Source organism: Bufo bufo, chromosome 1, assembly GCF_905171765.1.
Source record: "Bufo bufo chromosome 1, aBufBuf1.1, whole genome shotgun sequence".
In the NCBI taxonomy this organism is placed as follows: Eukaryota; Metazoa; Chordata; class Amphibia; order Anura; family Bufonidae; genus Bufo; species Bufo bufo.
This window is the reverse complement of record NC_053389.1, coordinates 134,878,243-134,904,068: the sequence shown is the minus strand read 5'-3', so window position 1 is coordinate 134,904,068 and position 25,826 is coordinate 134,878,243. Positions and strand designations below refer to the sequence as shown.

Below are 25,826 nucleotides of genomic sequence, written 5' to 3'. Positions count from 1 at the left end.
GGTCAACTACACAGAGAGCCCTCCTGATGGAGGTGAAGAAAGTTTTATTGTTTTTGAAAGTACCTGAGGATTTGGTCCTCTTCCCCTGGCCTCCTGCGGTCCGGTCCAAAGCTGGGCAGGGGATACATACAGTGGGGGGAAATAATTATTTGACCCCTCACTGATTTTGTAAGTTTGTCCAATGACAAAGAAATGAAAAGTCTCAGAACAGTATCATTTCAATGGTAGGTTTATTGTAACAGTGGCAGATAGCACATCAAAAGGAAAATCGAAAAAATAACTTTAAATAAAAGATAGCAACTGATTTGCATTTCATTGAGTGAAATAAGTATTTGAACCCCTACCAACCATTAAGAGTTCTGGCTCCCACAGAGTGGTTAGACACTTCTACTCAATTAGTCACCCTCATTAAGGACACCTGTCTTAACTAGTCACCTGTATAAAAGACACCTGTCCACAGAATCAATCAATCAAGCAGACTCCAAACTCTCCAACATGGGAAAGACCAAAGAGCTGTCCAAGGATGTCAGAGACAAAATTGTAGACCTGCACAAGGCTGGAATGGGCTACAAAACCATAAGCAAGAAGCTGGAGAGAAGGTGACAACTGTTGGTGCGATTGTTCGAAATGGAAGGAGCACAAAATGACCATCAATCGACCTCGCTCTGGGGCTCCACGCAAGATCTCACCTCGTGGGGTGTCAATGGTTCTGAGAAAGGTGAAAAAGCATCCTAGAACTACACGGGAGGAGTTAGTTAATGACCTCAAATTAGCAGGGACCACAGTCACCAAGAAAACCATTGGAAACACATTACACCGCAATGGATTAAAATCCTGCAGGGCTCGCAAGGTCCCCCTGCTCAGGAAGGCACATGTGCAGGCCCGTCTGAAGTTTGCCAATGAACACCTGAATGATTCAGAGAGTGACTGGGAGAAGGTGCTGTGGTCTGATGAGACCAAAATAGAGCTCTTTGGCATTAACTCAACTCGCTGTGTTTGGAGGAAGAAAAATGCTGCCTATGACCCCCAAACACCGTCCCCACCGTCAAGCATGGGGGTGGAAACATTTTGCTTTGGGGGTGTTTTTCTGCTAAGGGCACAGGACAACTTATTCGCATAAACGGGAAAATGGACGGAGCCATGTATCGTGAAATCCTGAGCGACAACCTCCTTCCCTCTGCCAGGAAACTGAAAATGGGTCGTGGATGGGTGTTCCAGCACGACAATGACCCAAAACATACAGCAAAGGCAACAAAGGAGTGGCTCAAGAAGAAGCACATTAAGGTCATGGAGTGGCCTAGTCAGTCTCCGGACCTTAATCCAATCGAAAACCTATGGAGGGAGCTCAAGCTCAGAGTTGCACAGAGACAGCCTCGAAACCTTAGGGATTTAGAGATGATCTGCAAAGAGGAGTGGACCAACATTCCTCCTAAAATGTGCGCAAACTTGGTCATCAATTACAAGAAACGTTTGACCTCTGTGCTTGCAAACAAGGGTTTTTCCACCAAGTATTAAGTCTTTTTTTGTTAGAGGGTTCAAATACTTATTTCACTCAATGAATGCAAATCAGTTGCTATCTTTTATTAAAGTTATTTTTTCGATTTTCCTTTTGATGTGCTATCTGCCACTGTTACAATAAACCTACCATTGAAATGATACTGTTCTGAGACTTTTCATTTCTTTGTCATTGGACAAACTTACAAAATCAGTGAGGGGTCAAATAATTATTTCCCCCACTGTATGGAGCCGATCTCGTTCCTGTCGCAGGAGCCTGTATCCCTCCCATAGTGTCTGTCCCCCTTCCCTACATTGAGGAAGCTGACCGCACGAAAGCAGAAGCATGCTGCACGCCGACTCCAGAGGAAGCCTCAGCATTACACTCTGCTCTCGGCCGGAGGCGGAAGGGGCAGAGCTTGGATCGGGTGCACTGTGATGACGTCAGACGCCGGGCTGACTATTTGAGGCGGCAGTTTCAAACAGGCAGTGGCACACACCGATCTTCCTCCTGGAGCATACACACACAGATGTCTGCTCCTGAAGCCCGGACGCCTCTGCAGCCCAGATGGAATCTGAAGCCCCCTCGGCTACTCCAACAGATGATGTATCATTTTTTTGACTTATTCTGTTATTTGTCTATTGATACCTGGCTACTCCTCTCTTATAGGGAGTTAAAGAGCCCAGAACAAGATCTAAAGTTCAGAGATGTGCGACTTGTAGCAAGAGGCTTCCTGAGAATTATAAAAGGAAGCTCTGCCAAGGTTGCATAAATGATCTTATAAAAGAGGAGCAACCGTCCATTTTGTCCGAGGTCAAATCGCTTATTCAAAACGAAATTAAGTCTTCTCTGGCCTCCCTCAAATCAATCCCGCCTACACCTCCGGCGAAAAAACCTAGATTATCGGTCCCATCCTCCTCTGTTTCAGAGGATATGGACGAGGAGGCCTCCACCTCTAGACAGAATGTTGATCTTGACGTTCTATCAGAGGGTGAAATCAAGATAGTAAAAAAATACTTCTTTTCTTCCGAAGATATTGGGAGCTGTTAGAGCAACCATGGGGATTGAGGAGGTCTTAGATGAAATGTTTGGTGGACTCAGAGGCAAAAAAATTAAAGTTTTCCCAATGAATGAGAACCTAAAGGACATGATACTAGATGAATGGACCGAACCCGAGAGAAGACTGGGGGTATCCAGAGAATTTAGAAATAGGCTGTTATTTGACCCAGCGGACGTCAAATTATTTAACGAAACCCCCAAAATTGACATCCAAGTAGCAAAAGTAGTCAAAAAGACTTCCCTCCCATTTGAGGACTCTTCACAGCTACAGGATCCAATGGAAAGGAAGGCCGACTCTCTCCTAAAAAAATCCTGGGAGGCATCTATGTTTGGGGTTAAAACCAACATAGCCGCGACGTCGGTTGCAAGATCTATGTGTTTTTGGCTTAACGAATTAGAAGAGCATATCAAAAACAAAACCCTTAGAGAGGAAATATTGAACTCTATCCCACTCCTCAGATCTGCCACGGCCTTTTTGGCGGATGCTTCCGCAGAGTCAGTAAGGTTCGCCGCCAAGGATGCGGCCCTCACAAATTCTGCTAGAAGGGCATTGTGGATGAAAGCCTGGGGAGGGGATAGAGCATCAAAAGCCAAGCTATGCTCTATAGCTTTTTCTGGGGAATATGTCTTTGGACCAGTATTAGACTCCATCCTGGAAAAGGCTGCAGATAAAAAGGGGTTTCCGGAGAAACTAAAAAGAAGCCCTTTCGTTCCTTCAATTCCCAGACTAGACCCTATAGGGGCAAAGGGAAGGGGGGTAGGTGGAAGTTCCCAAAAAGGGGGAAAAGGCAGAGGGTTCCTTCTTAACCCCAGAATAAGCAGTCGGATAAACAATGACGCCAGAGTGGGGGGGGGGAGACTGCAGAATTTTCTGTCCCGGTGGGAATCCATTACCAAAGATCCATGGGCCTTAAACATAATTTGGGATGGCTACCAGATAGAATTTTCCTCAGCCCCTCCAAAAAAGTTCAAAATAACTTCACACAGCCCAAAAATTCTAGAAAAAATCTGGCAAGGGGTACCTTCTGCACCATTATAAATTTAAAGGGACTAAACAAAGCGGTCACATACAGGAAGTTCAGGATGGAATCCATAACATCCATCATTCCCCTGATCAAAGCAGGAGACTTCATGATGTCCATAGACCTAAAGGACGCATACTATCACGTCCCCATAAACGAGTCATCTCAAAAATTCCTCAGATTCGCCCTAGTGGACAGCTCAGGAGAGGGTAAAACACTTCCAGTTCACCGTGTTACCCTTTGGAATCTCATCTGCACCAAGGGTATTCATGAAACTCGTAGTAGAGATGATATCCCCCCTGAGAGCAGAAGGAATAAAAATATTCCCATACTTGGACGATTTTTCTGGTCCTAGGACCCTCGGAGCGGGAAACAACCAGCATTACCAGAGATCTGATGCGCAGATTTTCAGACCTAGGTTGGGTAATAAACCTGAAAAAATCATGTCTAATCCCTTCAACCAAAATGAAATTTCTGGGAGTGATCCTGGATTCTGTCTCCGAGGTTACATCCCTGCCTCAGGAGAAAATTACGTCCTTTATGGACAAAACAAAAAAAATCCAAAGTCAATCTCAGTGCTCCATTCGCAGTGCCATGAGCCTCCTGGGTATGATGACTTCCTGCATAACAGCAGTATCTTGGTCTCAGGCTCACACCAGGGTTGTCCAGTCGTGGATCCTGAGAAATTGGGACAAGAGACAGTGCTCCCTAGAAAAAAGAATCCCCATTCCAAATCACGTAAAATCAGACTTAAACTGGTGGACGAAAGGGAGAAACCTGCTAAAAGGGATACCCTGGGTAAAAAATCCAGAGATACAAATAAACACGGATGCAAGTGATTACAGGATGGGCAGCAAAAATAGGCTCGCTAAATTACCACGGCACTTGGTCAGGCGCCATGACAAAATGTTCATCAAATCAGAGATCTGAGGGCAATCTGGGAGGTGCTGAAGGTGTCACAGGACAACACCTGAAAATCTTTTCGGACAATATAACAGCTGTCGCATACCTGAAACATCAAGGGGGCACAAGATCAACAAGCTTAAAAGAATTGGCATAAAAAATATTTTCCTGGCCCAAAAAAAATGTTCTTTCCATCACAGCTATCCATTTAAAGGGTACAGAAAACATCCTCAGCAGGATAACCATAGATCCGGGAGAATGGGCCCTAAACTCAGATGTATTCGATCAGATCACCAGAAGATGGGGGGGGGGGCCCCCAGATAGACCTGTTTGCATCAAGGAAAAACGCAAAGGTCCATCCCTTCTGCTCCCTAAACCCAAGGGACAACCCTTGGGCGACAGATGCATTTTCAATCAGGTGGACTTGGGATCTAGCCTACGCCTTTCCCCCTTGGCCATTAATACCCAGAGTGCTGCAGAAAATAAGGTTGGACCCAGTAACAGTAATACTGGTTGTCCCATACTGGACAAAAATAAATTGGTTCCCAGTACTAAAAGAGCTAGCTCTGGAACAACCCTGGAAAATCCCCCTACAGGAGAACATTATTTCTCAGGGCCAAATTCTTCACCAGAATCCAGGTCGGTTCAAACTTTCAGCCTGGATCCTGAACGCGAGGTCCTAAAAAAGCAGGGGGCTATCAGAGAAGGTTATAAATACCCTTAAATCTAGCAGGAAAGAAGTCACCTCTGCGATATATCTATATCTTAAAATATGGAAGAGATATTGTAGTTGGCTGGGCCAGACTCCTCCGGTAAACTCTTCCCCAAATATTAAAAGTTCTAGACTTTCTCCAACGAGGGTTAGATCTGGGCCTCAAACCAAGTACTCTCAAAGTACAGGTCTCGGCCTTGGGGTCCTGCTATGATACGGACCTAGCCAGTCATGGGTGGATAAGGAGGTTTTTAAGAGCTGCCTCCAGGTTGAGGCCATCCCTAACCCCTAGGACGCCCCAATGGGATGTAAACTTGGTCATGAGAAGTCTTACAGGTTCACCTTTTTCTCCTATCCAGGATATCTGACTAAAACACCTATCATTAAAAGCAGCTTTCCTAATGGCAATTACTTCAGCCAGACGACTAGGCGAAATCCAGGCACTGTCCTGCAGGGAACCATACCTTACTATCTTCCCAGACAGAATAGTTTTACGCTTGGATCCAGGTTCCTCCCGAAAGTGGTGTCGGACTTTCACAGAGACCAGGAGATCATTCTTCCATCCTTTCCCAAAGACTGTCCATCACAAGATCAGTTCCAGCTCCTGGATGTTCGGGATACTATCATACAGTACCTAGATTCAACAAAGGAATTTAGGAGGGATGATAATCTTTTCGTTCAATATGCAGGTCCAAACAAGGTGAAAAAGGCATCCAAGGCCACCATTGGAAGATGGATCAGATCTACTTTTATTTGTTGCTATCAGAAGTCTGGTCTAAACAGCCCCACAAATGTAAAAGCTCACTCTACAAGAGCTATGGCTTCTTCGTGGGCAGAAAGAGGAGGTGTCTCCTTAGACAAGATTTGTAGAGCGGCCACCTGGTCGAGTATCAATACCTTTATCAAACATTACCGAATTAATGTGTCGGCTTCTGCGGACTTAACCTTCGGTCAGAAGGTTCTGCAAGCAATTACCCACCCTATTTAATAATCTGGTAGTTCTCATAGTAGAGCCATCATGGTGGACGAAATGGACTTACCGGTAATTCTGTTTCCTTGAGTCCACCATGACGGCCCAGATTCCCTTCCCCCTGAGATTTAAGGAGGGGATGAGTACGAATTAATACTCAAAGAGAAAAAAATAATAAAAGAAAAAAAATATATATATATACTGTATATATATTGCCTAGGTTAAGGCTGCACCCACTTGGTAATTTGGAAAGCACTGAGGGTGAGAGTGGGTGGTGGCCTTTTAAACTCTGTGTGTTCCTGCCCCTACAGAGGTCAAGGGTCAATCTCATAGTAGAGCCGTCATGGTGGACTCAAGGAAACAGAATTACCGGTAAGTCTAATTACGTTTTTTTAGTCACCCAATCCAAAAAATCAATAAGATTAGTTTGACATGATCTCCCTGAAGTAAACCCATGCTGTTTTTCATCTTTCAATCCATGGGATTTTAGATGTTCAACAATCCTCTCCTTAAGTATGGTTTCCATTAATTTCCCCACTATTGATGTCAGGCTTACTGGCCTATAGTTGCCCGATTCCTCCCTACTACCTTTCTTGTGACTGGGCACAACATTTGCCAATTCCAATCTTCTGGGACGACTCCTGTTGCCAGTGATTGGTTAAATAAATCTGTTAATGGTTTTGCTAGTTCGCCGCTGAGCTCTTTTAATAGCTTTGGGTGTATACCATCAGGCCCCTGTGACTTATTTGTATTCATTTTAGACAGCTGACTTAGAACCTCTTCCTCTGTAAAGACACATGCATCAACCTATTCATTAGTCTTCTTTCCTAACTGAGGTCCTTCTCCTTCATTTTCCTTTGTTAAAACTGAACAGAAGTATTTATTGAAGCGGTCAGCTAGTTCTTTATCTTCTTCCATATACCTTTTGTTCTTTTGTTTTTAATTTGGTAATTCCTTGTTTTAGTTTCCTTTTTTCATTTATGTATCAGAAGAATGCCTTATTGCCTTTTTTCACTGACTGAGCTAATTTCTCTTCTGCCTTTGCTTTAGAAGCTCTTTCTCTCTCTGCCTAATCATATAAATTTGCCTGTCACCCTCGTTTGTTTTTTTTTATTTATAATTACTAAATGCAATTTTTTTGTTTTTAATGATTTTGGCCACTTCTGCTGAGTACCACAGTGGTCTCTTCCTTTTTTTGCTTTCTGACAAGCCTAATGCAGTTTTCTGTTGCCTTCAATAGTGCCACTTTTAACCACCTCAGCCCCCAGTGCTTAAACACCCTGAAAGACCAGGCCACTTTTTACACTTCTGACCTACACTACTTTCACCGTTTATTGCTCGGTCATGCAACTTACCACCCAAATGAATTTTACCTCCTTTTCTTCTCACTAATAGAGCTTTCATTTGGTGGTATTTCATTGCTGCTGACATTTTTACTTTTTTTGTTATTAATCGAAATTTAACGATTTTTTTGCAAAAAAATGACATTTTTCACTTTCAGTTGTAAAATTTTGCAAAAAAAAACGACATCCATATAGAAATTTTGCTCTAAATTTATAGTTCTACATGTCTTTGATAAAAAAAAAATGTTTGGGTAGAAAAAAAATGGTTTGGGTAAAAGTTATAGCGTTTACAAACTATGGTACAAAAAATGTGAATTTCCGCTTTTTGAAGCAGCTCTGACTTTCTGAGCACCTGTCATGTTTCCTGAGGTTCTACAATGCCCAGACAGTACAAACACCCCACAAATGACCCCATTTCTGAAAGTACACACCCTAAGGTATTCGCTGATGGGCATAGTGAGTTCATAGAACTTTTTATTTTTTGTCACAAGTTAGCGGAAAATGATGATTTTTTTTTTTTTTTTTTTTTCTTACAAAGTCTCATATTCCACTAACTTGTGACAAAAAATAAAAAGTTCTATGAACTCACTATGCCCATCAGCGAATACCTTGGGGTCTCTTCTTTCCAAAATGGGGTCACTTGTGGGGTAGTTATACTGCCCTGGCATTCTAGGGGCCCAAATGTGTGGTAAGGAGTTTGAAATCAAATTCAGTAAAAAATGACCTGTGAAATCCGAAAGGTGCTCTTTTGAATATGGGCCCCTTTGCCCACCTAGGCTGCAAAAAAGTGTCACACATCTGGTATCCCCGTACTTAGGAGAAGTTGAGGAATGTGTTTTGGGGTGTCTTTTTACATATACCCATGCTGGGTGAGATAAATATCTTGGTCAAATGACAACTTTGTATAAAAAAATGGGAAAAGTTGTCTTTTGCCAAGATATTTCTCTCACCCAGCATGGGTATATATAAAATGACACCCCAAAACACATTCCCCACCTTCTCCTGAGTACGGAGATACCAGATGTGTGACACTTTTTTGCAGCCTAGGTGGGCAAAGGGGCCCATATACCAAAGAGCACCTTTCGGATTTCACTCGTCATTTTTTACTGAATTTGATTTCAAACTCCTTACCACACATTCGGGCCCCTAGAATGCCAGGGCAGTATAACTACCCCACAAGTGACCCCATTTTGGAAAGAAGAGACCCCAAGGTATTCCGTGAGGGGCATGGCGAGTTCCTAGAATTTTTTATTTTTTGTCACAAGTTAGTGGAATATGAGACTTTGTATGAAAAAAAAAAAAAAATCATCATTTTCCACTAACTTGTGACAAAAAATAAAAAATTCTAGGAACTCGCCATGCCCCTCACGGAATACCTTGGGGTGTCTTCTTTCCAAAATGGGGTCACTTGTGGGGTAGTTATACTGCCCTGGCATTTTAGGGGCCCTAATGTCTGGTAAGTAGGTAAATGACCTGTGAAATCTGAAAGGTGCTCTTTGGAATGTGGGCCCCTTTGCCCACCTAGGCTGCAAAAAAGTGTCACACATCTGGTATCTCCGTACTCAGGAGAAGGTGGGGAATGTGTTTTGGGGTGTCATTTTACATATACCCATGCTGGGTGAGATAAATATCTTGGCAAAAGACAACTTTTCCCATTTTTTTTATACAAAGTTGGCATTTGACCAAGATATTTATCTCACCCAGCATGGGTATATGTAAAATGACACCCCAAAACATATTCCCCAACTTCTGCTGAATACGGAGATACCACATGTGTGACACTTTTTTGCAGCCTAGGTGGGCAAAGGGGCCCAAATTCCTTTTAGGAGGGCATTTTTAGACATTTGGATACCAGACTTCTTCTCACGCTTTGGGGCCCCTAAAATGCCAGGGCAGTATAAATACCCCACATGTGACCCCATTTTGGAAAGAAGACACCCCAAGGTATTCAATGAGGGGCATGGCGAGTTCATAGGAAAAAAATAATTTTGGCACAAGTTAGCGGAAATTGATTTTTTTGATTTTGTTCTCACAAAGTCTCCCTTTCCGCTAACTTGGGACAAAAATTTCAATCTTTCATGGACTCAATATGCCCCTCAGCGAATACCTTGGGGTGTCTTCTTTCCAAAATGGTGTTATTTGTGGGGTGTTTGTACTGCCCTGGCATTTGAGGGTCTCCACAATCATTACATGTATGCCCAGCATTAGGAGTTTCTGCTATTCTCCTTATATTGAGCATACGGGTAATGAGATTTTTTTTTTCCGTTCAGCCTCTGGGCTGAAAGAAAAAAATGAACGGCACAGATTTCTTCATTCGCATCGATCAATGTGGATGAAAAAATCTCTGCCAAAAAAAAAAAAAGGAGGGGAAAGGCGTCTGCCAGGACATAGGAGCTCCGCCCAACATCCATACCCACTTCAGCTCGTATGCCCTGGCAAACCAGATTTCTCCATTCACATCAATCGATGTGGATGAATAAATCATTGCCGGGATTTTTTTTTTTATATATACAAAGTGTTTGCCAAAGTATATGAACACCGCCACCTCCTCAGCTCATATGCCTCGGCAAACATATCTTTTACTGCAGAGGAGAAATCTCGTCTTGCAGCGCCGCATACACCGACTTGCGTGTAATCTGACAGCAGCGCAATGCTTCTGTCAGAATGCACATCAGTGCTGCAGCTAGTCGATCGGTTGGTCCACCTGAAAGGTAAAAAAAACAAAACAAAAAAGAAAAAACCAGGCCGCAACGCAATAAATTTATTAACTGTTGAACAGAACATAGAAACTTTTTTTTAACTTTTTTAACTGAACGTTTAACTTTTTTACTTACCGGTAATTTTTTTTTTGTTTAGTTTTTTTTACCTTTATAGAACAAACCTCTCCTTCCCCATGGGACATTGTGCAAAGCGCAAATTGCCCAAAGATGTGGCGAAGTACATTATGCACTTTATCCCAGGTGAAAGGAGAGGTTTGCAGCAGCTGTGAGTAAAAGGGCCCTAATAGCCCTGTGTGCCTGTCCTGTGAGATGCAATCCCTATGCTAGGTGTACCTGTGTGTGGTACTTCCGGAAACACTCACCAAAGCATAGGGCAGGGTGGTCAGGACAGTCAGGACAGAAATAGCGGGTGTCACGCCTTATTCCACTCCTGCTACAGACACGACATTTTTTTCGGGGTGGCGGTTGGGTTGAGGTACCAGCAACGACACTGGGGAAATGTCGCTCGTGTAGACGGCTAACTACACTGGTGGATGGGGCCACGGAACCTCCTGGGTAAAGGAGGTTCTCGATGATCTCTTCCTGGAATTTGAGGAAAGATCGTGTTCTCCCAGCCTTACTGTAGAGAACAAAACTATTGTACAGCGCCAATTGAATTAAATATACAGACACCTTCTTATACCAGCGTCTGGTTCTGCGGGAAACTAAATAGGGAGCCAACATCTGGTCATTGAAGTCCACCCCTCCCATGAGCGCATTATAGTCGTGGACTGAGAGGGGCTTTTCAATGACACGGGTTGCCCTTTCAATTTGGATTGTCGTGTCTGCGTGAATGGAGGAGAGCATGTAAACGTCACGCTTGTCTCTCCATTTCACCGCGAGCAGTTCTTCGTTACACAAGGCAGCCCTCTCCCCCCTTGCAAGACGGGTGGTTACAAGCCGTTGGGGGAAGCCCACGCGACTAGTTCGCGCGGTGCCACAGGCGCAAATCCGTTCTAGAAACAAATGCCTAAAGAGGGCCACACTTGTGTAGAAATTGTCCACATAAAGATGGTACCCCTTGCCGAATAAGGGTGACACCAAGTCCCAGACTGTCTTCCCACTGCTCCCCAGGTAGTCAGGGCAACCGACCGGCTCCAGGGTCTGATCTTTTCCCTCATAGATCCGAAATTTGTGGGTATAGCCTGTGGCCCTTTCACAGAGCTTATACAATTTGACCCCATACCGGGCACGCTTGCTTGGGATGTATTGTTTGAAGCCAAGGCGCCCGGTAAAATGTATTAGGGACTCGTCTACGCAGATGTTTTGCTCAGGGGTATACAAATCTGCAAATTTCTGGTTGAAATGGTCTATGAGGGGCCGAATTTTGTGGAGCCGGTCAAAAGCTGGGTGGCCTCTGGGACGGGAGGTGGTGTTGTCGCTAAAATGCAGAAAACGTAGGATGGTCTCAAATCGTGTCCTGGACATAGCAGCAGAGAACATGGGCATGTGATGAATTGGGTTCGTGGACCAATATGACCGCAATTCATGCTTTTTAGTTAGACCCATGTTGAGGAGAAGGCCCAAAAAAATTTTAATTTCGGAAACTTGGACTGGTTTCCACCGGAAAGACTGGGCATAAGAGCTTCCCGGGTTGGCGGATATAAATTGTGTGGCATACCGATTTGTTTCTGCCACGACTAAGTCCAAGAGCTCCGCAGTCAAGAACAGCTCAAAAAATCCCAGGGCCGAACCGATTTGAGCCGTCTCAACCCGAACTCCAGACTGGGCGGTGAAAGGGGGAACTACAGGTGCGGCTGAAGTTGGTGACTGCCAATCAGGGTTTGCCAGCACCTCAGGGATTCTAGGGGCTCTACGGGCCTGTCTGCGCGGTGGCTGCGACGGGGTAACTAGTGCACGTGCCACCGTACCAGCTTCAACTGCCCTTCTGGTGCTCGCCACGTCACCATGTTGTACGGCAGTGCTGGTACTAGGTCCAGGAAGGGCTGCGCTGCTGGTGTATGCCTCACCACGTGATCCGGCAGCGACAGCCCCACTCTGCTGCTCTTGAAACGGATCCTGCGTAACCTGTGGTCTAGCGACACGGGGCCGGGTACGCCTGGTGCTGCCAGGGACCTCCACCTCCTCGTCCGAACTTTGGGTCAGAGAGCCACTGCTTTCCACAGGTTCATATTCTGACCCGCTAGATTCATCAGATGAGGGTTCCCACTCCTCATCCGACTGGGTCAGAATCCTGTAGGCCTCTTCAGAAGAATACCCCCTGTTTGACATTTGGACTACTAAATTTAGGGGTATTCCCTGAGACTACCCAAGAAAAAAAGCAAACCTGTCTTACAAAGGGGAGGCTAGCGAAGTACCGGAGGCTGCTGCGGTTGATAAAAAATATCAAAACTGATTTTTTTTATCGCCGCAGTGCTTGTAAAGTGAATGTGCAGTGATCAAAAAACAAAATTTTTTTTGTCACTGCGGTGGGGCGGGCGTGGGTGAACGCACGTGTGGGCGACCGATCAGGCCTGATCGGGCAAACACTGCGTTTTGGGTGGAGGGCGAACTAAAGTGACACTAATACTATTATAGATCTGACCGTGATCAGTTTTGATCACTTACAGATACTATAAAAGTACAAATGCTGATTAGCGATACGCTAATCAGCGAATAAAAGTGACTGCGGTGCGGTGGGCTGGGCGCTAACTGACGCTAACTACCTAACCAAGGGGCCTAAACTATCCCTAAAACCTAACAGCCAATACTAGTGAAAAAAAAAAAGTGACAGTTTACACTGATCACTTTTTTTCCTTTCACTGGTGATTGACAGGGGCGATCAAAGGGGTGATCAAAGGGTTAATTGGGGTGCAGGGGGGTGATCTGGGGCTAAAGTGTGGTGTTGGTGCTACTCACGGTGAAGTCTGCTCCTCTGCTGGATCCAACCGACGAAAAGGACCAGCACAGGAGCAGACAAGCCATATAACAGATCATATTTACTAATATGATCTGTTATCTGGCTTCTGATTCGATTTTTTGAAAATCGCCAGCCTGCCAGCCAATGATCGTTGCTGGCAGGCTGGTGACGAAATACTTCTTTAACTTTTGCCGGCCCGCGATGCGCATGCGCGGGCCGGCAATGCACGAAATCTCGCGTCTCGCGAGAGGATGCACCGGCGCGTCCACCCAGAACAACAGGACCGCCGCAAAGACGCAATCCTGCGTACGGCGGTCCTGAGGTGGTTAAGTAGTCCCATTTCTCCTGGACTCCATTGCAACTGTTCCAATCTGATAGGGACTCATATCACTAATCTAATTTTAGAAAAGTCAGTTTTTCTAAAATCTAAAAATTTTGTGTGGTGTGACTCAGTCACTGTACTTATAGTAAACCACACTGACTGGTGATCACTAGATACCAAGCTTTCCCCTACAGTAATATCAGATGCCAAATTCCCATTTGTGAATACTAAATGTAAAATGGCCTGCTTCCGGGTTGGCTCCTCAACTACTTGCTGTAGAGATGATCCCAGTAGGGAATTTAGAATATCTGTACTCCTGGCAGAACTAGCTATTTTGGTTTTCCAGTTTACATTAGGAAGATTAAAGTCTCCCATAATAATAACTTCCCCCTTCAATGTCATTTTAGCTATTTCCTCAACTAGTAGATCATCTAATTCTTTGACTTGGCTAGGTGGTCTATATATCACACCTACACGAGTTACCTTATGATTATCAAGCTGCAAGGTAACCCAAACTGACTCTAAATTGGTCTCGCTAACTTGTATCAAATTAGATTTCATGCTATCTTTCACATACAGGGCCACCCCTCCTTCTTGCCTTCTCTGTCTTTCCTGTATAGAGAGAACCCTGGTATTGTTATATCCCAGTCATTACTCCCATTGAACCACGTCTCAGTAACAGCCACTAAATCTATATTGTCAGATGCCATTATAGCCTCAAGTTCATTGATCTTATTCCCTAAACTGCGAGCATTTGTAGACAAGACTCTGAGCTTGTCATTTCTTAACCTTTGTGCTACTGGCATCTTCTGGCATTGTTCCGGGGGTCAGTCGGACTGCTGGATTATCACTCTTTTGCCCCCCTTTCCTAGTTTAAATGCTCCTTAGCAAATACTTTGAACTGTTCACCGAGGACATTCATTCCCTTGAGAGAAAGATGCAAACCATCTTTCTTGTACAGTTCTTTTCCATTCCAACTAGAGCTGACATGAGACACAAAGCCAACCCCTTGGTTCAGACACCATTCACGAAGCCACACATTGAATTCCTTAATGCGCATCTTCCTGTCATGCTGAAGGTTATGCACAGGCAAAACTGCAGAGAATGAAACAGTTGATGCAACCTCCCGTATATAATTTCCAAGTGTGTGAAAAGCTTCCTTCACCTTTGAAACCTCATTGCAAGCCAGATCATTTGTCCCCAGATGGACAATAACATCCACCTCCCTTTCCTGCTTTGCTTGCCTAACAATATTAAGGATCCGTCGTCTATCCCTGCTAGCGGTAGCACCAGGGAGACATCTCACAAAACCATTTTCCTCAAACTTCACACCTCTTATGATGGAATCGCCCACCAACAGCTGCTTACTATCAGTCCTCACCTTCTCCTTTTTGTCTTTGGCTGCAGTCTTGCTTACTTTAGGCATGGGAGATGATTGTTTCTCGCCCACTGTGCTTAAGCCATCCTCCATGTTGCTCTTGCACTCTGAAAGTGCTGCAAATGAATTATGGAGAGTCACAGACTCTCAGTCTGCCAGAACCTGCAGCAACCCATCTTCCATTTCTAGGGGGCCTCTGTGGCAGTGGCATTGCAACGTTCTCAGCCTGAGTTTGTTTACCGGTTAATTTACAAATCTCATATTTCAAAAATGAGATTTCCTGCTGCATTATGGAGAGCTGTCTACAGATCAGACAGCATCCAAACCTCTGAAGAGTGGAACCTGAAATAAAAGCACAGCAATTCCTGCACAGAACCAGGTCTGCCATTAAGAGGGGAAAGATTATAAACAAACAAATCTTACTTGTTTAGATTGTATCCACCTCCAGATTACCTCCTGAGTATCTCCTGAATATCTCCAATGCACTTATAAAAATCAGCACTTGGAAAAAGCAGCAAGCTATAATATACACAATATACACACCTCAGCTGCTGCAGAACCTCATAATACACACCTCAGCTGCTGCAGAACCTCATAATACACACCTTAGCTGCTGCAGAACCTCATAATACACACCTTAGCTGCTGCAGAACCTCATAATACACACCTCAGCTGCTGCAGAACCTCATAATACACACCTCAGCTGCTGCAGAACCTCATAATACACACCTCAGCTGCTGCAGAACCTCATAATACACACCTCAGCTGCTGCAGAACCTCGTAATACACACCTCAGCTGCCACAGGCTTATGTTTTTGAAAGGATGGTAGTTTAAAAGGCATCTGTCAGCAGATTTGTACTTATGAAACTGGCTGATCTGTTACATGTGCACTTGGCAGCTGAAGACATCTAAGTTGGTCCCATGTTCATATGTGCCTGCATTGCTGTCAAAAATTATTTCATGTATGCAAATGAGCTTCTTGGAGCAACGGGTGCAGAGGGCAAAGCAGTTTCAGGGAGAACAGAGCCTCTAAGTGTAATGGATGCTTCTCCCAATGATCCATAGCCATTATAGTGATGAACAATGCTTTTTTTCCAGCAGTTTAGAGTCACAAGACAAAAGTGATGACTAGCTGGCTCGGTGAACAAAACTCAGAAATTTTGGGTGCATGGTCAGGAAACGCCCCAGATCTCAATCCTATTGAGAATTTCTGGTCAGTCCTCAAAGTGGGTGGACAAACAAAAACAGATATTGTGATAAACTCCATGCACTGATTTAGCAAGAAATGATTGTCATCATCCAGGATTTGGCCCAGGAACTGACATCCAGCATGTTGGGGCGAATTGCAAAAGTCTTGGAAAAGAAAGGTCAACACTGGAAATATTTGCATAAACTTCATGTATCTGTCAATAAAATTCTTGAAAGGCTTCTAAATGTATAGAAACATCCAAAAACACTGAAGCAGAAAAGTTCTCAAAACTTTTTTGACACGACTGTACAACATCCAGCAGGCCTAGATAGGAGTTGTTTCACAGCAGCAGGAGAGCCACAGGTTTCTTTGGTCTGGAGCTGCGTGTCACTCACTAGACCAGAGATCAGCAACCTCCTGCACTCCAGGTGTTGTGAAACTCCATCTCCCAGCATGCACACTTGCTTGGCTGTTCTCTGAACTCCCACAGAAGAGAAAGGAGCATGCTGGGAGTTGTAGTTTCACAACAGCTGGAGTTTGCTGAAGGTTGCTGATCCTTGCACTAGACAAATGAAGAATAAGTGTCTCCGGGAAGGTTTGAGGCTGACCCCCCCTCGGTAATTGATTGTATTCAGATTTTTTATTTATTTATTTTGTTCGTAGAGGAAGACAACGGCTGCCCCATTATTCTTGTTTGTGGCCCCAAAAATGTTGGAAAGTCAACATTCAACAGATATCTCATCAACCAGCTTCTACAGCAGTGAGTAGCTTTGGGGTATATTTTATTACATTTGTGATGATGGTAAAGACTTGTAGATAATTCAGCTGAAGTCTCATCCACTTTGCTGGTACTGAAAAGTGCTGTGGATTTGCAGCATGTATGCCCCATGTGGCTGTACCCATCAGGTAGATCTACACGCTGCATAGAGACCACTGATTTGTGTGCCTTGTAAAATACAAGCAAAGTGGGGTTTCAGAAATCGCATCCACACCCTGCGGAGAAAACTTGCGTCATGAACTGACGAGCGCTGCCGATTTCCAGTCTGTCAGTTTAAGCTGCATGTTTACCCGTGGCTTTCATCCTTGGTAAAGGTTGAAAGCGGTCGAGGACCCACTGCGATCCTGGCAGCGATGATGCCGCATAAATGGCAGTTTTTACCCCGATTTTTCTATGTCAAATCTGCAGCAGACTCATCCCCTGTGGACATACCATCTGGATGATTTTACAACAAAAGTTTCCTGGTTTACATTGGATCTGTCACCCATTTTATGATGTTCCTTCAGAGGACAAGCCGGTGACAAATACTCAGAGCAAAATCCTGGGTCGGTTACTTGAATTTACACAGACGTTTTGTTGAGCTAGGGAGGGGGTTTCTGAGGAAAGCCGGAAACTCGTGAACATGAGGACACTGAGCTTGTGCACAGTATTGAGCTGTCTCCAGTCCAGGTTTGTGATGGAACTGAGACCTCTTGAGACAAGGAAAAAAGACCCAGCACTCCTGAAATTTGTGAGCTGTCGGTTCTTTTATTGCGGTGATAAAAATTCATACAGTGGTACAACCTCCATATGTGTCATTCGCAGTCTGCGAATTGTCTCAAGAGGTCTCGCCATGGTTTCCTGTGCACCCAAGGACTGCAATACATGTGGCAGGTGAGCTGGTTTACCTTACAAGTCCTTGTGATGGAACTGCTCAATCCAGATTTCAGCAAAACGACTGGGGTAATTCAAGTAAGTGACCCAGTTCCTTGCTGAGGGTCTCTGTCATCAGGTTATGCTGCCCTCAGATAAGGGCATACAATTGGTGACATACTCCCTTCAAGACTGGATATGACTTAAATGTCAGACTCATTGGGGGTCTGAATTCCCATCAATTTCTAGAACCTAGTGCCAGCAGCACTAGGTAAATGCCATTGCCCTTTAACTCCTGCTGTTCTTTATGCTCTTCCGAAAAATCCAACTTACTCCCGCTTTAAAGTGGGACTGCAAATGGTAAAAACATTATTCCAGACCCCACCTAGTCCTTGTAATATTTGCCTTCCCTCATTAATCTTGTTGAATTTCATTTCTTGTAGCATCCCCTGCGTTGAATACTTGGACTGTGACCTGGGGCAGACTGAATTTACACCTCCTGGTTGTGTCTCATTGTTAAGCATTACTAAGCCTGTTCTTGGTAAGTGTCCTATGTATAATACGTACACCCACTGTATGGCCTAAAGTGAGCAGACCCCTGTATCTCTGTGTTGGACATCCCATTCCAAAACTGTGCACATTAATAAGGAGTTGGCTCCTTTTGCTGCTATGACAGCTTTCCACTAGAGTTTGGAGTTTCTGTTTGAGTTTCTACCCATTCAGCCAAATGAGCATTTGTGAGGTCAGGCCCTGATATTGGACACGAAGGTCAGATGATATAACGATAAGAACAGGGCTAATCTATGACTTATCTGCAGGATATGACTCTAAACTGTCATCCGTTTTATTGTCGTCTGTTGCATCTTACATGTGTCATTGAGTCAGACATAAAGTAAGTCTTGGTTCATTCCTTTTGGCTGCATTATTGATTGTAATTACTCTCGTTTAGAAGATTTTGTGCTAAATGATTTTGGGCGAAGCTACTGCTGTTTCTGGTGCTGCAGCTCGGCTCATTAGAGTGAATGAAGTTGAGCAGCAGTACCGGGCTCCGCCACACTCGTGCTGCCATAAAACCCCTTTAAAAGGGTTTTCCGGGGTCAGGATATTGTCAGCCAATCCTCTGAATGGGTCATCGGTATCAAATTAGTGGGGGTCTGACTCTTGGTATCCTCACCAATCATCTGTGTGAAGTGGCCATGTCGCTTATGTGAGTGCGTCTGCCGCTTCATTGTTTACATGGGGCTATCTGCTTGCACGCCGTCTACATAGTACCAGGGTATTGCAGCTTCCACCTATTCAGGGGAAGGACGCCAAGTTCCAAGGTAAACAATCACCCGCAATGCCACAGCACCTTCAAACAGCTGATCAGTAGGGTTGTCGAGAATTTTACATCGTTTTATTTTCTTTCCTGTGTTTGGCATTAGGACCTCCCTATTCTCAGCAGCGGGACCCTCACAAAATGGTTTACTTCGGAGAGACCTCCTGTGAACAGGACATGGAGCGGTTTGTCGAGTCGCTAAAATACGTCATAACGAGTTATAAGAAAGACCAGCCGCTCATCATCAATACCATGGGATGGGTTAAAGGTCCGTTTCATCCATGGTCCTCATTTTGTGCTTGCTGTGCAGTGTTCCACTATATTACATACTACCATTTACTGTTTCTTTTTTAGGATTCGGATTGTTGCTGTTGATCGACTTAATACGTCTCCTTTGTCCAAGTCATATAGTCCAAATGACCATCAAAGACAAAAATTTGATGGAGCCACTGACGCCTGAATATGTCAGGAACTCTGCAGGTTTTATGACAAAAGCTCAGTCACAGGCTCAGTGCAAAAACCGAAGCATGGATTTCATAGAGGAAGAGGAGCAGGACTACAGTGACCAGCTTCATTCCCGAGCATCCGGGGTTTATCATCTCATTCAGATCGAGAGCAACTTTGATGGAGCAGGAGATACTGACAACATGTAAGCAGTGGCCCTGACAACATTAGGGGCCACAATTTAATTGTTTTTGATTAATTGCAACTTACTCCTATGTTGGGACCTAATTCGGAAGTGACATCATTTTGATCAATTTGTGTTCTGTACTGCATCCCTGTATTAATTGTGTTCTTATGATTTTCTTGTGTTAATTAGACCTTGCCATAACTGGATCCTGCGTGACCTCGCGATGTTGGGGTACATCAGTAAATTGCAGCAGTTTGATCCAGACCAGATAATCCCATTGAATGGGCTCTTACCTTATGAGGTGAGTTTTTGGAAAACCGTAAAATTCTAAGAGTCCATAATCCAGGGGGCCTGACAGATGGGCAATTATCAGACGGTCACTCACTTGTTGGACATTGGTCACATTGCGTTTTGTGAACATGTCACAGTGCATGAGCTTTGATTGTAGCTGTATGTCCTTATTTACTTAATTGATACCAAAAGGACAGTAGATATACTAGGTATACCTTTTTAAAGGGTTTTTCTGAGATTTTGATACTGATGACCTATCCTCAGGATAGATCATCAGAACCTGATCGGTGGGGGTCAGACACCCGGGACCTCTGCTGATCAGCTGTTTGAGAAGGCACCGGCGCTCCTGTGAGCGTTGCGGCCTTCTCGCAGCTTACCAAGCACAGCGCCATTCTTTGTATAGTGGCTATGCTTGGTATCGTGCTCAGCCTCACTCACTTCAATCTGGCTTATTTGGTTTAGGTGCCTTTTAATGCGGTCGCTCTTCGAGTGATCCATGCAGATGTGTCTCCATCTCACATCATGTATTCCGCTAATGCCAGCTGGGTTGGCCTCTGCCACATTCTGGATGACGTCAGCAGTCAGGACAGCGGTCCTGTTCTATTAACGCAGACTCCAATCTGCGACTGCGTGGGATTCGGTAAGATGTATTCGTGTTTTGTATTTTTTTTTTGTACTCTTTCTTGATCTTCATTGGTTTAGTGCCATCCCAACTCTAGTCACAGACTAATTATTATGACTTTAGCCTAGAAATCTCTTGTATGCTGTATAGTCCTTCCCAGGCCAGGCAGCTGTGCCTTTCATTTTGGTCCAGAATGCCTGATTATTCAACATAAAATAAAATAGTCCCCTGCTGGATTACCAGTAATTTTACCTGATACTCCGCCACTTGCCTTCTGCTGAAGATGACTGTAAAGTCCTTTATGCACGCACCAGGGCTGCTGATGCCACAGCACTTGTATGTTCAGGCATTGACGTACTCATGCATGTTCTCATCACATACATCTCTGCCCCGTTTGATGCACTCCATGATATTATTTGCATAGGTTGACACTGGTTGTTGCTTTTCCATGTCAGTGTTACCCAGTTCCCATGTGCATAACATTCCATTTGTCAGTGTTAAACCTCATCTGTCCAATCTATCCAGATCCCTCTGTAGTAGTATACTGTCCTCTTCCGTGTTAATTACTTACACAGTTTAGTGTCATCTGCAAAAATATACAGTATCTTACAAAAGAGAGTACACCCCTCACATTTTTGTAAATATTTTATTATAGATTTTTAACCCTGAAGATCTGACACTTGATACAATGTAAAGTAGTCAGTGTGCAGCTTGTATAACAGTGTAGATTTGTAGTAGTAGGTGTGCCCTCAAAGTAACTCACCACACAGCCATTAATGTCTAAACCGCTGGCAACAAAAGTGAGTACGACCCTGAGTGAAAATGGCCAAATTGTGCCCAATTAGCCATTTTCCTTCCCCGGTGTCATGTGACTCGTTAGCGTTACAAGCAGGGGCGTAGCTAATGGCTCATGGGCCCTGGTGCAAGAGTTCAGCTTGGGGCCCCCCTTCCCTCAGTGCTTTGTGGTCAAGGCCAGGAAGCGCATAGCCTTCGTGCTGCCCGAGGCTAAAATTGAAACGTCACCCCTGCCCCCTTCCCTTGAGCCAGAGATGTAACTTGACCAGCATGGACTTTCTATAATAATGGTGTCTTCTTATGCACCACAAGGGTCTTTGGGCCCCCTCAGGCTCCTGGGCCCGGTAGCGACTGCTACCTCTGCACCCCCTATAGCTACGCCCCTGGTTACAAGGTCTCAGGTGTGAATGAGGAGCAGGTGTGTTAAATTTGGTGTTATCACTCCCATACTGGTCACAAGTTCAGCATGGCACCTCATGGCAAAGAACTCTGAGGATCTGAAAAAAATATAGTTGTTCTACATAAAGATGGCCTAGGCTTTAACCACCTCAGCCCCCTAGCTTAAACACCCTGAAAGACCAGGCCACTTTTTACACTTCTGACCTACACTACTTTCACCATTTATTGCTCGGTCATGCAACTTACCACCCAAATGAATTTTACCTCCTTTTCTTCTCACTAATAGAGCTTTCATTTGGTGGTATTTCTTTGCTGCTGACATTTTTACTTTTTTTGTTATTAATCGAAATTTAACGATTTTTTTGCAAAAAAATGACATTTTTCACTTTCAGTTGTCAAATTTTGCAAAAAAAACTACATCCATATATAAATTTTGCTCTAAATTTATTGTTCTACATGTCTTTGATAAAAAAAAAAATGTTTGGGTAAAAAAAAAAATGGTTTGGGTAAAAGTTATAGCGTTTACAAACTATGGTACAAAAATGTGAATTTCCGCTTTTTGAAGCAGCTCTGACTTTCTGAGCACCTGTCATGTTTCCTGAGGTTCTACAATGCCCAGACAGTACAAACACCCCACAAATGACCCCATTTCGGAAAGTACACACCCTAAGGTATTCGCTGATGGGCATAGTGAGTTCATAGAACTTTTTATTTTTTGTCACAAGTTAGCGGAAAATGATGATTTTTATTATTTTTTTTTCTTACAAAGTCTCATATTCCACTAACTTGTGACAAAAAATAAAAAGTTCTATGAACTCACTATGCCCATCAGCGAATACCTTGGGGTCTCTTCTTTCCAAAATGGGGTCACTTGTGGGGTAGTTATACTGCCCTGGCATTCTAGGGGCCCAAATGTGTGGTAAGGAGTTTGAAATCAAATTCTGTAAAAAATGACCTGTGAAATCCGAAAGGTGCTCTTTGGAATATGGGCCCCTTTGCCCACCTAGGCTGCAAAAAAGTGTCACACATCTGGTATCTCCGTACTCAGGAGAAGGTGGGGAATGTGTTTTGGGGTGTCATTTTACATATACCCATGCTGGGTGAGAGAAATATCTTGGCAAAAGACAACTTTTCCCATTTTTTTATACAAAGTTGGCATTTGACCAAGATATTTACTCCAGACTGGGCGGTGAAAGGGGGAACTACTGGTGCGGCTGAAGTTGGTGACTGCCAATCAGGATTTGCCAGCACCTCAGGGACTCTAGGGGCTCTACGGGCCTGTCTGTGCGGTGGCTGCGACGGGGTAACTAGTGCACGTGCCACCGTACCAGCTTCAACTGCCCTTCTGGTGCTCGCTACTTCACCAGGTTGTACGGCAGTGCTGGTACTAGGTCCAGGAAGGGCTGCGCTGCTGGTGTATGCCTCACCACGTGATCCGGCAGCGACAGCCCCACTCTGCTGCTCTTGAAGCGGATCCTGCGTAACCTGTGGTCTAGCGACATGGGGCTGGGTACGCCTGGTTCTATCAGGGACCTCAACCTCCTCGTCCGAACTTTGGGTCAGAGAGCCACTGCTTTCTACAGGTTCATATTCTGACCCGCTAGATTCGTCAGATGAGGGTTCCCACTCCTCATCCGACTGGGTCAGAATCCTGTAGGCCTCTTCAGAAGAATACCCCCTGTTTGACATTTTGGACTACTAAATTTAGGGGTATTCCCTGAGACTACCCAAGAAAAAAAGCAAACCTGTCTTACCGGAGGCTGCTGCGGTTGATAAAAAATATCAAAACTGATTTTTTTTATCGCCGCAGTGCGTGTAAAATGAATGTGCAGTGATCAAAAAATATATATTTTTTTGTCACTGCGGTGGGGCGGGCGTGGGTGAACGCACGTGTGGGCGACCGATCAGGCCTGATCGGGCAAACACTGCGGTTTGGGTGGAGGGCGAGCTAAGGTGACACTAATACTATTATAGATCTGACCGTGATCAGTTTTGATCACTTACAGATACTATAAAAGTACAAATGCTGATTAGCGATACGCTAAACAGCGAATAAAAGTGACTGCGGTGGGGTGGGCGCTAACTGACGCTAACTACCTAACCAAGGGGCCTAAACTATCCCTAAAACCTAACAGCCAATACCAGTGAAAAATAAAAAGTGACAGTTTACACTGATCACTTTTTTTCCTTTCACTAGTGATTGACAGGGGCGATCAAAGGGTTAATTGGGGTGCAGGTGGGTGATCTGGGGCTAAGGTGTAGTGTTGGTGCTACTCACAGTTCAGTCTGCTCCTGTGCTGGATCCAACCGACGAAAAGGACCAGCACAGGAGCAGACAAGCCATATAACAGATCATATTTACTAATATGATCTGTTATATGACTTTGGATTGGATTTTTTGAAAATCGCCAGCCTGCCAGCCAATGATCGTTGCTGGCAGGCTGGTGACGAAATACTTCTTTTAATTTTGCCGGCCCGCGTTGCGCATGCGCGGGCCGGCTTTGAGCGAAATCTCGCGTCTCGCGAGATGACGCGTATATGCGTGACTCTGCGCAGCGCTGCCACCTCCGGAACGCAATTCTGCGTTAGGCGGTCCGGAGGTGGTTAAGAAGATTACCAACACCCAGAAACTGAGCTCCAGCACGGTGGTCAAGACCAAACAGTAGTTTAACAGGACAGGTTCCACTCAGAACAGGCCTCACTATGGTCGACCAAAGAAGTTGAGTGCACATGCTCAGCGTCATATCCAGAGGTTGTATGATTGCTGCGGAGGTTAGACGGGTGGGGGGTCAGCCTGTCAGTGCTCAGACCATACGCCGCACACTGCATGAAATTGGTCTGCATGGCTGTCATCTCAGAGGGAAGCCTCTTCTAAAGATGATGCACAAGAAAGCCTGCAAAGAGTTTGCTGAAGACAAGCAGACTAATGACATGGATTACATGTCTTGTGGTCTGATGAGACCAAGATAAACTTATTTGGTTCAGATGGTGTCAAGCGTGTGTGGCAGCAACCATGTGAGGACAAAGTCAAGTGTGGCTTGCCAACAGTCAAGCATGGTGACAGGAGTGTCTTGGTTTGGGGCTGCATGAGTGCTGCCGGCTGTGGGGAGCTACCACTGAAGGAACCATGAATGCCAACATGTACTGTGACATACTGAAGCAGAGCCTGATCTCCTACTTTTGGAAACTGGGCTGCAGGGCAGTATTCCAACATGATGACCCCAAACACACCTCCAACACGACCACTGCCGTGCTAAAGAAGGCAGTCCTGGAAAATAATGGTGGCCACACAAAATATTGACACTTTGGGCACAGTTTGGCCATTTTCACTTAGGGTCGCACTCGCTTTTGTTGCCGGCGGTTTAGACATTAATGGCTGTGTGGTGAGTTATTTTGAGGGCACAGCAAATTGTTACTGTTATACAAGCTACACACTGACCGCTATATATTGTATCAAAGTGTCAGCTCTTCAGTGTTGTCCCATGAAAAGATAGAATAAAATATTTACAAAAATGTGAGGGATGTACTGACTTTTGTGAGATGCTGTATATTTTACTATGCAATCCCTTTACCTGTTCTGCCAGGGGGCAGGTAAGTCAAATCCACACTTAAAACAATGTATATGTTCTGTAATGTGTGTCTCCATATTTCACCTTCTGTACGCTTTGACATTATGTGTATTATGATTTTTTGACCAGGTATTATCCGGGGAGTTAATTTGGTCAAAAAGGTCTACCACATTCTTACCCCTTTGCCACCTGATACTCTTCGAGGGGTCAATTGTTTGCTCATAGGCAACATATCTGTACCACACAGCATCTTCAAGCATCAGGTAGGAATGGTAAATGTGACCTCTCCTCAATAGGAAATTGACTGATGTGTGATTGGAGATATTCTGTACATTCGCGCTTTTTAAAATTTTTTAATTACTATGTTAATTTTATTCTAGCCCGGAGTACAGGGAGACCTCCCCTATGTAACCACAGAATATGACTTCACTATATACGGATCTGGGAAAATAAAGCTGAATAAACATCTGAAAAGACGGGAACATCTATAAAAAAAATAATAATAATCCTTCATACTTTGTTACTTATTTGGTCACGTCAAGCTCTCCTCATGCATAT

General features: G+C 44.5%; 1 protein-coding gene across 1 annotated transcript in view; it reads left to right on the top strand.

Moving 5' to 3' along the window:
* Positions 1 to 25,799, top strand: part of NOL9 (nucleolar protein 9) — a 69,742-nt gene extending 43,943 nt beyond the window's left edge. The window contains exons 5-12 of the mRNA XM_040429753.1: positions 16,677 to 16,773; positions 18,087 to 18,184; positions 19,068 to 19,229; positions 19,316 to 19,610; positions 19,782 to 19,893; positions 20,346 to 20,523; positions 25,398 to 25,531; positions 25,649 to 25,799. Of these exons, the coding sequence (XP_040285687.1) occupies positions 16,677 to 16,773; positions 18,087 to 18,184; positions 19,068 to 19,229; positions 19,316 to 19,610; positions 19,782 to 19,893; positions 20,346 to 20,523; positions 25,398 to 25,531; positions 25,649 to 25,759 (1,187 nt within the window). The 3' untranslated portion in view covers positions 25,760 to 25,799. The remainder of the gene's footprint in view (positions 1 to 16,676; positions 16,774 to 18,086; positions 18,185 to 19,067; positions 19,230 to 19,315; positions 19,611 to 19,781; positions 19,894 to 20,345; positions 20,524 to 25,397; positions 25,532 to 25,648) is intronic.
* The last annotated feature ends 27 nt before the right edge of the window (positions 25,800 to 25,826 follow it).